Raw genomic sequence first — 14,010 nt, forward strand, 5'->3', positions numbered from 1 at the left:
ATATATATATATATATATATATATATATATATATATATATATATATATTTTATATAGTTTTTTTTTATTTTTTTATTTAACATCAGCAGCCATAATTGTAGTAGTACAGAATTATATTTCGAAATGTCAACTTGGTGAATTTTGTAATTTTGTAAGCTTTTCCTTGAGTATATGGAAAACTAATTGATGTTATCCAGGAGGGGTGTGGCTTTACATCTGAAACAGGCCTCTCTTCTCTGCGAGGAGAGGCAGGAATTTTATTGTCTCCTTAAACACAGCACATAGAGTGAAAGAGTGAGAGTGTGAGGGGAGGCAGGAATTTTATTGAGTTCCTTAAACACAGCGGAGAGGGTGAGAGAGTGAGAGAGTGAGGGGAGGCAGGAATTTTATTGAGTTCCTTAAACACAGTGCAGTGAGAGAGTGAGAGTGTGAGGGGAGGCAGGAATTTTATTGAGTTTCTTAAACACAGCGCAGAGTGAGAGTGTGAGAGTGTGAAGGGAGGCAGGATTTTTTTTTGAGTTCCTTAAACACAGCGCAGTGAGAGAGTGAGAGTGTGAGGGGAGGCAGGAATTGTATTGAGTCTCCTTAAACACAGCGGAGAGGGTGAGAGAGTGAGAGTGTGAGGGGAGGCAGGATTTTTTTTGAGTTCCTTAAACACAGCGCAGTGAGAGAGTGAGAGTGTGAGGGGAGGCAGGAATTTTATTGAGTTCCATTAAACACAGCACAGAGTGAGAGAGTGAGAGTGTGAGGGGAGGCAGGATTTGTTTTGAGTTCCTTAAACACAGCACAGAGTGAGAGAGTGAGAGTGTGAGGGGAGGCAGGATTTGTTTTGAGTTCCTTAAACACAGCACAGTGAGAGAGTGAGAGTGTGAGGGGAGGCAGGAATTTTATTGAGTTCCTTAAACACAGCACAGAGTGAGAGAGTGAGAGTGTCAGGGGAGGCAGGAATTGTATTGAGTTCCTTAAACACAGCGCAGTGAGAGAGTGAGAGTGTGAGGGGAGGCAGGAATTTTATTGAGTTCCTTAAACACAGCGGAGAGGATGAGAGAGTGAGAGTGTGAGGGGAGGCAGGATTTTTTTTTGAGTTCCTTAAACACAGCGCAGTGAGAGAGTGAGAGTGTGACGGGAGGCAGGAATTTTATTGAATTCCTTAAACACAGCGCAGTGAGAGAGTGAGAGTGTGAGGGGAGGCAGGATTTTTTTTGAGTTCCTTAAACACAGCGCAGTGAGAGAGAGTGAGAGTGTGAGGGGAGGCAGGAATTTTATTGAGTTCCTTAAACACAGCGCAGTGAGAGAGTGAGAGTGTGAGGGGAGGCAGGAATTTTATTGAGTTCCTTAAACACAGCACAGAGTGAGAGAGTGAGAGTGTGAGGGGAGGCAGGAATTGTATTGAGTTCCTTAAACACAGCGCAGTGAGAGAGTGAGAGTGTGAGGGGAGGCAGGAATTTTATTGAGTTCCTTAAACACAGCACAGAGTGAGAGAGTGAGAGTGTGAGGGGAGGCAGGAATTGTATTGAGTTCCTTAAACACAGCGCAGTGAGAGAGTGAGAGTGTGAGGGGAGGCAGGAATTTTATTGAGTTCCTTAAACACAGCACAGAGTGAGAGAGTGAGAGTGTGAGGGGAGGCAGGATTTTTTTTTGAGTTCCTTAAACACAGCGCAGTGAGAGAGTGAGAGTGTGAGGGGAGGCAGGAATTTTATTGAGTTCCTTAAACACAGCGCAGAGTGAGAGAGTGAGAGTGTGAGGGGAGGCAGGAATTTTATTGAGTTCCTTAAACACAGCGCAGTGAGAGAGTGAGAGTGTGAGGGGAGGCAGGAATTTTATTGAGTTCCTTAAACACAGCGCAGTGAGAGAGTGAGAGTGTGAGGGGAGGCAGGAATTTTATTGAGTTCCTTAAACACAGCGCAGTGAGAGTGTGAGGGGAGGCAGGAATTTTATTGAGTTCCTTAAACACAGCGCAGTGAGAGAGTGAGAGTGTGAGGGGAGGCAGGAATTTTATTGAGTTCCTTAAACACAGCACAGTGAGAGAGTGAGAGTGTGAGGGGAGGCAGGAATTTTATTGAGTTCCTTAAACACAGCGCAGAGTGAGAGAGTGAGAGTGTGAGGGGAGGCAGTGAGAGAGTGAGAGTGTCAGGGGAGGCAGGAATTTTATTGAGTTCCTTAAACACAGCGCAGCGAGAGAGTGATAGTGTGAGGGGAGGCAGGAATTTTATTGAGTTCCTTAAACACAGCACAGAGTGAGAGAGTGAGAGTGTGAGGGGAGGCAGGATTTGTTTTGAGTTCCTTAAACACAGCGCAGTGAGAGAGTGAGAGTGTGAGGGGAGGCAGGAATTTTATTGAGTTCCTTAAACACAGCGCAGTGAGAGAGTGAGGGGAGGCAGGAATTTTATTGAGTTCCTTAAACACAGCACAGAGTGAGAGAGTGAGAGTGTGAGGGGAGGCAGGATTTTTTTTGAGTTCCTTAAACACAGCGCAGTGAGAGAGAGAGAGAGTGTGAGGGGAGGCAGGAATTTTATTGAGTTCCTTAAACACAGCGCAGAGAATGAGAAAGTGAGTGTGAGGGGAGGCAGGATTTTTTTTGAGTTCCTTAAACACAGCGCAGAGAGTGCGAGTGTGAGGGGAGGTTGGGATTGTCCACATCACAAAGATATGCTGGGCCTCTGCAGCCAGGCTTCGCTGTCTCTAGAACTACTGTTTTCCTTTTGGCAGTTTACTATGGTATTTTTGCACTGTATTTTTACAATGCTTTTACCATGGCTTTACTATGCATTTATCATAGCTTACCCTGGTTTGCTTTTCAATGCCTCTCTTTGCTTTACAATGTTTCCCCATACTTTATCACACTTTTACTATGAGAAACTTTTATAAGGATTATGCTGGGCTTATTATTCATAAACCAGTGATCACTAGCATTTCAAATTGAAAACCACATTTCGAATAATAATGATAATAACAATAATAATAATCACTATAATCAAAAACCTTAAAGTACCATTGAATCTGTCTCTGTAGTGCTCTGTTATTGGAGATAATTTGTGAACAACAGGGTCAAAGAATGGATTGTGTCCAAAAAAAACAAAAAAACAGAGATATCAAGATACAGCAAGTGGTGTCACAGTACCTCGCTGTCCTGTGAGGAATACATACAGTGCCCTGTGCGTGGAGTGCACAGCACCTCGCTGTCCTGTGAGGAATACGTACAGTGCCCTGTGTGTGGAGTGCACAGCACCTCGCTGTCCTGTGAGGAATACGTACAGTGCCCTGTGTGTGGAGTGCACAGCACCTCGCTGTCCTGTGAGGAATACGTACAGTGCCCTGTGTGTGGAGTGCACAGCACCTCGCTGTCCTGTGAGGAATACGTACAGTGCCCTGTGTGTGGAGTGCACAGCACCTCGCTGTCCTGTGAGGAATACGTACAGTGCCCTGTGTGTGGAGTGCACAGCACCTCGCTGTCCTGTGAGGAATACGTACAGTGCCCTGTGTGTGGAGTGCACAGCACCTCGCTCTCCTGTGAGGAATACGTACAGTGCCCTGTGTGTGGAGTGCACAGCACCTCGCTGTCCTGTGAGGAATACGTACAGTGCCCTGTGTGTGGAGTGCACAGCACCTCGCTCTCCTGTGAGGAATACGTACAGTGCCCTGTGTGTGGAGTGCACAGCACCTCGCTGTCCTGTGAGGAATACGTACAGTGCCCTGTGTGTGGAGTGCACAGCACCTCGCTCTCCTGTGAGGAATACGTACAGTGCCCTGCACAGCACCTCGCTGTCCTGTGAGGAATACGTACAGTGCCCTGTGTGTGGAGTGCACAGCACCTCGCTCTCCTGTGAGGAATACGTACAGTGCCCTGTGTGTGGAGTGCACAGCACCTCGCTCTCCTGTGAGGAATACGTACAGTGCCCTGTGTGTGGAGTGCACAGCACCTCGCTCTCCTGTGAGGAATACGTACAGTGCCCTGTGTGTGGAGTGCACAGCACCTCGCTGTCCTGTGAGGAATACGTACAGTGCCCTGTGTGTGGACTGCGCAGCACCTCGCTCTCCTGTGAGGAATACGTACAGTGCCCTGTGTGTGGAGTGCACAGCACCTCGCTGTCCTGTGAGGAATACGTACAGTGTCCTGGGTGTGGAATGCACAGCACCTCGCTCTCCTGTGAGGAATACATACAGTGCCCTGTGTGTGGAGTGCACAGCACCTCGCTCTCCTGTGAGGAATACATACAGTGCCCTGTGTGTGGAGTGCACAGCACCTCGCTCTCCTGTGAGGAATACATACAGTGCCCTGTGTGTGGAGTGCACAGCACCTCGCTGTCCTGTGAGGAATACGTACAGTGCCCTGTGTGTGGAGTGCACAGCACCTCGCTCTCCTGTGAGGAATACATACAGTGACGTTCTTCTGCTCACTCATCTGGGGGCTTTTCCGGTCGTCGAGCCGCAGGAGGATGCAGTAGATGCAGAGCGGTCCAGCGAAGCCCAGCAGGTCGGCCAGGTAGCGGAAGGTGCTGCTAAGAAGGATGGGCCTCCCAAACGCTCGGTACATGGACCTCCAGATAGACGGACTCTTGTCAGCCTGGTCTGTCACCATCTTCTAACAACAGACAGCAGACAGGACAGTAAGAGAACACACTCACCAACCTTGAGAACCCACAAGCCTGTGCATCAATCTGCCACAAGCGCAGATTCAAACAACAGACAGCAGACAGGACAGTAAGAGAACACACTCACCAACCTCGAGAACCCACAAGCCTGTGCATCAATCTGCCACAAGCGCAGATTCAAACAACAGACAGCAGACAGGACAGTAAGAGAACACACTCATCAACCTTGAGAATTCATAAGCCTGTGAATCAATCTGCCACAAACAGATTCAAGCTGCACTGCTGTACATTCTGAGATGAGTGATTCATGAAATCCATTTTGTTTAGCACTCATTTATGAATAAACAAATAGAGCCTTTTAATGTTTTTATTTTTATTTTTGTACACTGCATTTATACCTCCTTTCAAACCTGTAAATATAGAAGCTAATTATTAAAATAGGGAGTTTTCAGTTTATCAATGACTTTTCTTCTTCAATAAGTATTTCTAGTGATTGATGAGTATCCTACTAGACCTTGACTCCCCCTGAAATTCGAGTTGTTTGCTGTTTTTGAATTCTTTCACACAGAGCCGTTGGGATGGCCATCATGGCTCCTATTTGCCCCATAATGTCAGTTCACCAGTCATTATCATTATAAGACAGCACATATCAACATTAGCAGCATTTCCCAAATAAAGCGTTATGCAGGGGAGCCCAATAAAGTAAATAAACTCCAGTGAAATGGGAATGGTGACACCTAGCCTCCTCACACCAAGCAGGTTTATCTGGAGCGCAGTCCATGCGTGACTAACCCTTTGCTCCTCGTAGGCGTCCTTCAGGCGTATATAGTTAGTCAAAGCCCTCATGGCAATGGGCAGTTTCCCGATCTTCTTCAGGTCGATCGGCCTCTTGTGAGCGCCGATGATCAGTGGGTTCATCCACCAATATGTGGCCTTGGACAGTAAATTTACAAACGGCTGCAAGAATCTGACGCCCAAATCTTGCAGGTCCTCTGAGGGCTTTACTTTCTGAGGGTTTGCAAAAAAGACATACCTCTGGAAAAAAGATAGGCAGAACTGAAGTGTTAGTAACTGCCTCAGCTCTGTTCAACATTTCACAGGCGTGGAACTGTTTGATAACACAGACAGTACAGGGTGGTCAGGCCGCCACTAACCCTGGCATTCTATTAGAATCACGGTGCCACAATCCTTACAGCGTTTTTAAAAACAGGACAAAATAACAAAAACTATGAGAACTGTATCAACTGCATTTAATACTAACACAAAACTGCAGTTGCCTTTAACACAGCTGTTGTTTGATTTATCATTTTGTTCTTTTTTATAAGTTGCCATAAAGATGTCAGCACCAAAATTCAAATTGACTTCTCAGGGAATTGAAAGCCAAAGCTCTTAACTACAAAGTGTCGTCAGCGCAGCACAGCCAATTAAGTTATACAACTAGAAATAAACAACTCAGACATGTGATTGAGGAGCTAGTGATTAGTCTTAGAACTGTAAAAAAAAAAGCTTCAAAACGCTGCCCTGAACAAAAACAATGGGCAGGATGGGCTAGGACTCATTACAACTATAGATGGGATAACACTAAAAACAGAAGAATGCAGCCTTCTCTTTTATGAAAAGCATTCCGTTAACTGGGCTAGGAGTAGAAGCAATGTGCAAAGCGTTCAGATTTGTATACCACCCTGTATACTGTGTATGTTAACCTTCATGCATTTCCAGTTAGACTGCACTATGTCAGTTCTGCTGTGATTGTAAATAGCAAGGACTCAACAGAGCTAGAAAGCCTTCACTGACAGACAGACAGAGAAAGAAAACTCTTTAGCCTGTGATAAGCAATGCTTTAAGGGCTTTTTCGTACCTCGAACCCGTCTATCACAACAGTCTTCAGTTTTGACAGCTTGCGCCCGCACAGTATGTGTGCATGAAACAATCTGCTTCAGACTTACCCTGACCCTGATCACATTGATCTCCACTGCCATCAGCAGTGCATACAGAATGACAAGCATGGCTGTGATGCAGAACCTCAGGTGCTGGACCCCCACGTTGTGCTCGTAGTACTTCACCAGCTTGATGGTCTTCGTGACAAACGCCAGCACCCAGTAGATAAACAAGGCTAAGGGGCACCAAGGACAGATATCATTCCCAGAGAAATGACTGCAAATTCAACTGGGTGGCATTAACAGAAAACAGCAAGTAAGGACCCGGACATTTCGCTGGATCATGGTGGAGAGGCGGGGGCACTAATTAAAGTTAATGCTGACTGACTTAGACACCCTGTCGCCACGCTAAGATCAGATGTTACTCTGGGATAGCAACACTATAAAGAAAAAGCCAATGTGGTTCTAGAGTAGTGGTACTCACTTGTGATTCTTCCAATCCATTCCAGTTCTTCAGGACTTTGGAAATTGTTCTGAGTTTATAGAATAGGTTACCTAGCCAATTGGAATCCTTTAAGACATGACTTTACAAAGTTTTGAGATCGATCCTCTGCCAGGAACTGGATGGGTATTGACGGCCTCCTCTTGGCTACGTTGTTATGTTCGAATTTTTTTTTTTGGATCACAGTTGTTTTATGATTAATTATCAATTACAATGTAAAATAAAAACCCAACTGTAAGACTGTGTATTATAATCAGCATTAACTAAAACATGGAATAAAATACATTACGTCTAAAACTACACTTTGTTTTACATAATTGGAATGCATTACAGTCTTTTCATTAGCGAAATGTCAAACAGACATCCTCTCAAAATAAATAAATAAATAATAATAATAAATCATGCAAACATCATCTGTACAGCATTCTGGTGTGTGGCAAAGAATTAACAGAAAACAACACTGACTGATGACTGGCCGACAAAGTTATCACAACATAACAGGAATGAATTGGATTTGAAATACGTGCACCTGCTCCTGTGCATGCTGATCATGTATCTGGACACAGTTCTCAGGGTTCACAAGCCTGACACACCACACTCTGCTGTGCTCAGCACACACACTCACTGAAGAGCCCAGCACGCCATTCACTTACCCAGGAGCAGCTTGGGGAAGTTGGAGGTTTCGATGTTGTGGTAGTAGACTACAGACGTAGTGGCAGCTATGAACCCCACGAATGCAGGCAGGAAAAGGTGCAGGTGGCAGGATTTCATATACCTGAAAGGAAAGAAGGAATAACGAGAATCCGGCAGTAGTTCAAAAGCATAGGATCTCAGTGTTAAGTGGTCCTTGATTTAGGTTACCTACTTCCAAATCAATACCAATGCCATTAATAGAAGATACTGAACATTTTCCAGTGAAGCTTCTGAATATTTTAAATAACTTCATATTTAATTGATTGACAAAGGGATTTTATCCAGATAATTCAGAATGCAATGGAGTAACCCCATCTAAAGTGTTTTGCAGTATACTCTTCCATGCCTATCGCAGGTATTGGTTCATCATACTTCTATGCGATTGTCCTTGCTAGCCTATGCTTTAACTCTGCCTCTCTAATCTTTTCTATGTGTGCACCATGGTACTGCAGGAAGCAAAGCAAAGTTACACAGATTCTGTGTGGTCCAGTGGTTAAACAAACAGGCTTGTAACCAGGAGGTCCCCGGTTCCAATACCAGCTCACTCACTGACTCACTATGTGACCCTGAGCAAGGCACCTAATCTCATTGTGCTCTGTATTTCAGGTGAGACGTTGTTGTAAGTGACTCTCCAGCTGATGCACATCTCTCTGTAAGTTGTCTTGGATAAAGGCATCTGCTAAATAAACACATAATAATAATTCCATGACTCACACATCAGAAACGATCCCTTCAGCTGTCTCACACACATGGACGAACAGAAGTGTAAATGTTAGGATCCACCTCATGTTGTGTCCAGGGAAGTGTAACCAGGTGCTGTGGTGGATCTGAACCTTAGAGCTCTGACTCCCCCAGCCTGGGCCAAGAAAACAAAACAACGTCAGTGTTTTCAAAGCACCGCTCAGACCTGTCAGACTCATCCACAACATCAATGTGTTTTCAAAGCACCGCTCAGACCTGTCAGACTCATCCACAACATCAATGTGTTTTCAAAGCACTGCTCAGACCTGTCAGACTTATCTGTGAAATATGTTGGAAATATTAGTTCTGGTTTAAAGTTTTAAAATTAACTATCTCACCCTTTATTAGCAATACTATCACCTTATTAGAGCAGGAACGGGTAACGCTTTTTCAGCATGGGCGCATTATTAAATACTGGTACTGATGGCTTTATCTGTAACATGCTATTGCTGCAGATGGAAGCAACCCCACTGATTCAGTCCATGGATAGTAAGTTAAGTGCTCACATTACTATCTTACCTGAAGATCTCAATTATCATTGTACCCTAAAGACCAAAAGGTTAATACAGCGCAGTCTGATAAAGAAACAAAGATAAACTTTTCACAGTAGTGTGTTCTCTCATCAAAATACAATGCAACAAAAACTGTGTGAATGTCATATTTTACAGGAAAGTCTCTGTGATTTTGATAAGGGCCAATATGCCTGGAACCAACAAAACCGAGCACAACTGCAGGAATCGGAAAGTAAATATAAAATAGAGATTGCCTCGCCTTTTAAAGCATTGCTTAAACTAACAAGAAGTTTTCCCCAAAATAAGTCAAAAAATGTATTTTATCCCTTTCTTTCTTCCTGGTCTCGTGGGCATGTCAGAAGACACTTCCGTCTGGGTTACCGACGTTCTTTAATAAGGGACGGGGTTGGTTTTGGAGCATTATCTGAACAATGCTTTCAAGAGCGAAAGGAAGTTCATTTACATACCAATGAACAATATGGGGAAAGTGATGAACAGCAGGAAGACATGGGGGACCAGGTTGAGAGCATCAACAAAACAGCCATTGTCCAAGACCCCATCGTCCACACTGTAGGCTGAAGCATTATCGTTACCACAGAACGAGAGGGGCATGGCTCCTGTTCAGCTCTGGAAGGCCTGGCATGGGGGGAACAAGAGTACAATTACAGGGAAGAGAACAACAGCTGCTTGGGTGCTCAACCACAGTATAAAACATTCAGGTCTGAGCCTGGGTAGCAATGAGCACTAACAGGGCAACGGAACCCATATCCCAAGCATCCTCAAACGAACCCCACACTTACATCTTATCGTGACATTAGGGTATCATAACACCCCTCCTTCTAATACAGCATATGAAATAAATACTATCATACAGCTATACCACAAATATTACTTGTCAACACTATCTATACTATACATGTTTGTCTTTATTGTTTTCTTTCAGAAAGGAGACCATCTGATTGTCAACTTATTTTTGATAAAGGGGCCTGTTGGTTTAACTATAGCCGGATGTTTATGAATAAAGACGAACAAATCAAATGGTCTTAGCAGAGTGCTGGTGAGCACATGCGTCTTCGTGGTGTGTTCAGTTTGAGTAACATGTCATTGTAGAGGAATCTTGCGTGGTGACTACTGCAAAGCAATGGGGGGTGGTGACTCAAGTTTGAGGGAACACAGCACAGCTTTGATTTCAGTGAAACTGCAGCCAGTGGAAGTCGTTTGCTCTTGATATTAATCAGCTAGCCTGTACATGAGTGACATGATTACACAACACCACAATGAAATATTCCATAGTCAGCACCTCACAGTGTGAGAACTGGACTTCTTAAAACACATACGAAAATCAATAAGAAATACTATTCAGATTAGCGGATCTTTTATAACTGTATATTTTACAAGTAGGTATACAAAACATTATACACGCATATCCATTTGAAACTACCGCATCATATCTGGTGCCGTTTGGTTCCGTTGTTGTACGTACATAACAAGCTCTGTTGTTAAACAAAGTGCACTTTCTCACCAGCTTATTAAATTACATTACATGTTCTATGACAGACACTTAAAAAAACCTAACGTTGAGCCACGAACAATTGAATTTATAACAGTGTAGTCCTCCCTAGTCGTTAACGACAGAGGAATCTACGACTTCATTTAAATCTGTAAACATGCTCATCAAGACATCAAAATACCCAAATGCAATATATATATATATATATATATATATAATATATATCTATATAGATATATATATAATATTATTTATTTAAAAACATGCAGCTAGCTCAATAACATTTCTGAAAGCAGATCCAGCTTTCAGGTTTTTAAAAATAGCCCCACGGTTAAACCCATCCAAGGCTTTGTGCATTACTTTACGAAGAAGTGCGTGCAGGCTGTAATCCTAACTGTAAGTTAATAAAACGTGTATTTTAAACTAAAATGGCTCTTTGTGTTGTTGACACCCTACAGGAAATAAAATACAACCTTACCTCGATAACAATATGCTATATTTATGTATATATCCCGTTGGCTATTTGTTCACATTGATTCCTATTCGCTGATTTTCGTGCAAAGGAGAGAGAAGCAGTCTGAGTGTACGCTGTTTATTTTTAGACGCGCCGGATCAGCTGCCTGCTTGGCTCCCTCCTATCGAGTATCCAAACATTTCTTCTGGGACTCGCTTTCTTCTTTGCCAGACCTGTCGTAACCGTGGAAAATGGAATACTTTGTCATGGACGTATTGTATACGATGCTGTAGAATAACATGTATAGAAACAACGTGTAATACTACTACGACTACGAGTACTAATAATACTAATGCTAATGCTAATACTACTGCTAATAATAATAATAACAATAACAATAATAAAAATGACACTCTAAACCACAGCGGCCATTCTGTAGTTGTTTTTTCTTAATGTTTAGTTTTCGATTTATGTGTGGACAATTGGTAAAAACCATGCATGTTTAGTGATTTTCAAAACCTTAAACCGTCACAAATTGACATGGCAATTTAAGTGTCCATTGTCTTATGTACAACACAGTTCTTCAGGAAATGATCAGGCTTTACCAATGGGATGTCCAACATACTCTACGAAGCGCCGTTAACCACGGATTATATTAAGGGCACAGTGCTGCTACTCAGTCAGTCGTCTATAGCCTTTGTCTGCAATGTTTAAAAAATATGGTGGAAAAAACAACACATTAGCGCTACTAACCTTACAAAATTGCAACACGTCCTGTAAATTATGCCGTTTTAAATGCATGTAAAAACAAAGACATCTGTGTCAAATCAGCACAGTAAACAGGTCAAAAATGCGGTTCCTACCTATTCATTCTCAAGCATAATTATGTAATTTAGGTTATAAGGATGTCCCTCTGTCTCTGCATACACAGGCTACACGCACGCGCACGCGCACACATCAATAAAACGTTTGATTTAAACCCATGTAAATATCTATGTATGTTTGTTTTGACTCGCCGGTGAAATGTGGATTGATGTCTGATATTTTGTGTTTGGTAATTTCAAGGAGACCGCATGTGCATTAATTAAAGGCACAGGAACCATCAGCTGGCAATGGTGCAATACATTACAGCTGATTCAGTTCTGCCTGGAACTACAGTGCAGCGAGCCCGATGCCTGCAAGCATTCATTACCTACAATGCTGTGGAAAAGTATTTGCCTCCTTGTCTGATTTTCTACTTTTTTGCACATTGAATTTGGTCAGATCTTTTTGGGTGCTGTAGTAGTATATAGAGGGAGTCTGAGAGAAAAAAATGACACTAAAGTTTGATGCTTCCTTCATTTGTTTGGTGTGCAAGGGAATCAAACATGCAATGTTCAGGTGTGAAAAAGTTATTGTCCCCCTAGTTAACGCAACCCAATTAAAGGGATAGTTAGGGTCAGCTGTTTGAATACTTTGGTTAACAATCAGGCCTGATGTGGGCCAGCCCTGTCCAATATAAATCTGACTAACTTTGGTCCTTACCATCAGAGTGAAGTTGTCAGCACACAGGTTCTAGAGGCACATCATGCCACGATCAAAATAAATTCCTGAAGACCTCCGGAAAAACATTGTTGATGCCTATCAGTCAGAAAAGGGTTACAAAGCCATTTTTAACGCTCTGGGGCTCCACCAAACCACAGTCAGAGCCATATTGTCCAAATGGAGAAAGTTTGGGACAGTAGTTAATCTTCCCAGGAATGGCCGTCCTGTCAAAATCTCTCCAAGAGCAAGGTGTAAAATCGTCCAGGAAGTCACAAAGAACCCTAGAACAACATCCAGGGATCTGCAGGCCTCTCTCGCCTCGGCTAAGGTCAGCGTTCATGACTCCACCATCGGAAAGACACTGGGCAAACATGGGATTCATGGCAAAGTAGCAAGGCAGTGCACTGCTCACTAAAAAGAACATTAATGCTCATCTTAAGTTTGCCAAAAAGCACCTGGATGATCCTCAAGACATCTGGAACAATGTTCTATGGACAGATGAGTCAAAAGTGGAACTTTTTGGCCAACATGGGCTCCGTTATGTCTGGCAAAAACCAAACACTGCATTCCACAGTAAGAACTTAATACCAATGGTCAAGCATGGTGGTGGTAGTGTCATGATTTGGGGATGCTTTGCTGCATCAGGACCTAGACGACTTGCCATCATTGAAGGAACCATGAATTCTGCTCTGTATCAGAGAATTTTACAGGGGAATATCAGACCATCCGTCTGTGAGCTGAAGCTGAAGTGCCACTGGGTCATGCAGCAAGACAATGATCCGAAACACACAAGCAAGTCTACATCAGAATGGTTGAATAACAAGAAATTTAAAGTTTTGGAATGGCCTAGTCAAATTCCAGACCTAACCCCATTGAGATGTTGTGGCAGGACCTGAAACGAGCAGCTTATGCTCAAAAACCCACAAATGTCACAGAGTTCTGCATGAAGGAGTGGGCCAAAATTCCTCCACGGCGCTGTGAGAGACTGATCAATAACTACAGGAAGTGTCTGGTTGCAGTTGTTGCTGCTAAAGGTGGCGTAACCAGTTATTGAGTCTAAAGGGGCGATTACTTTTTCACACAGGGGCTTTGGGTGTTACATAACTTTCTTTAATAAATAAATTAAATAAGTATCAAAATTTTGTGTTAATTATTCACTCAGGGTCCCTTTTATCTAATATTATATTTTGGTTGAAGATCTGATAACATTCAGTGTCAAAAATATGCAAAAAAGTAGAAAATCAGACAGAGGGCAAATACCTTTTCACGGCACTGTATGAACCTGCTGATCTCCTAATAGGTACAGACATCCATTCATAAAACTGACTACTACATTACATTATAAAACTATATTACAGAGGCAATGTGATTTACACATACCAGACACAATTAGAAGAAGAAGAAGAAGAAGAAGAAGAAGAAGAAGAAGAAGAAGAAGAAGAAGAAGAAGAAGAAGAAGAAGAAGAAGAAGAAGAAGAAGAAGAAGAAAAAGAAGATGATAGCCCTACTTCTACTTCATCACTCTGTTATAGATCAAGAAGTGACACAGATTTAGTGAGTTCTTTATGGGAAACCCCTGTAGTTATTTTAACATCAAGGAAACTC

The 14,010-nt window shown here is 42.9% G+C and overlaps 1 protein-coding gene across 5 annotated transcripts in view; it reads right to left on the minus strand.

Annotated features, from left to right (window-relative positions):
- The window catches only part of LOC121320115 (ATP-binding cassette sub-family C member 9-like), a 72,026-nt gene extending 60,204 nt beyond the window's left edge, over nucleotides 1–11,822 (minus strand). The window contains exons 1-8 of one of the 5 annotated variants that reach the window (XM_041258353.1): nucleotides 11,745–11,822; nucleotides 10,906–11,114; nucleotides 9,385–9,553; nucleotides 8,379–8,520; nucleotides 7,625–7,746; nucleotides 6,539–6,705; nucleotides 5,385–5,600; nucleotides 4,379–4,582 (exon numbers count right to left, since the gene is read on the minus strand). In XM_041258353.1, coding sequence (XP_041114287.1) covers nucleotides 4,379–4,582; nucleotides 5,385–5,600; nucleotides 6,539–6,705; nucleotides 7,625–7,746; nucleotides 8,379–8,520; nucleotides 9,385–9,529 — 996 coding nt within the window. In that variant the 5' untranslated portion in view covers nucleotides 9,530–9,553; nucleotides 10,906–11,114; nucleotides 11,745–11,822. Of the gene's footprint in view, nucleotides 1–4,378; nucleotides 4,583–5,384; nucleotides 5,628–6,538; nucleotides 6,706–7,624; nucleotides 7,747–8,378; nucleotides 8,521–9,384; nucleotides 9,554–10,905; nucleotides 11,115–11,634; nucleotides 11,722–11,744 lie in introns of those variants that run through there. The other 4 variants (XM_041258352.1, XM_041258350.1, XM_041258351.1 and 1 more) reach the window with 4 other exon arrangements.
- Between the last annotated feature and the right edge of the window lie 2,188 nt (nucleotides 11,823–14,010).

The sequence above is a fragment of the Polyodon spathula genome, chromosome 8, assembly GCF_017654505.1.
Source record: "Polyodon spathula isolate WHYD16114869_AA chromosome 8, ASM1765450v1, whole genome shotgun sequence".
NCBI lineage: Eukaryota > Metazoa > Chordata > Actinopteri > Acipenseriformes > Polyodontidae > Polyodon > Polyodon spathula.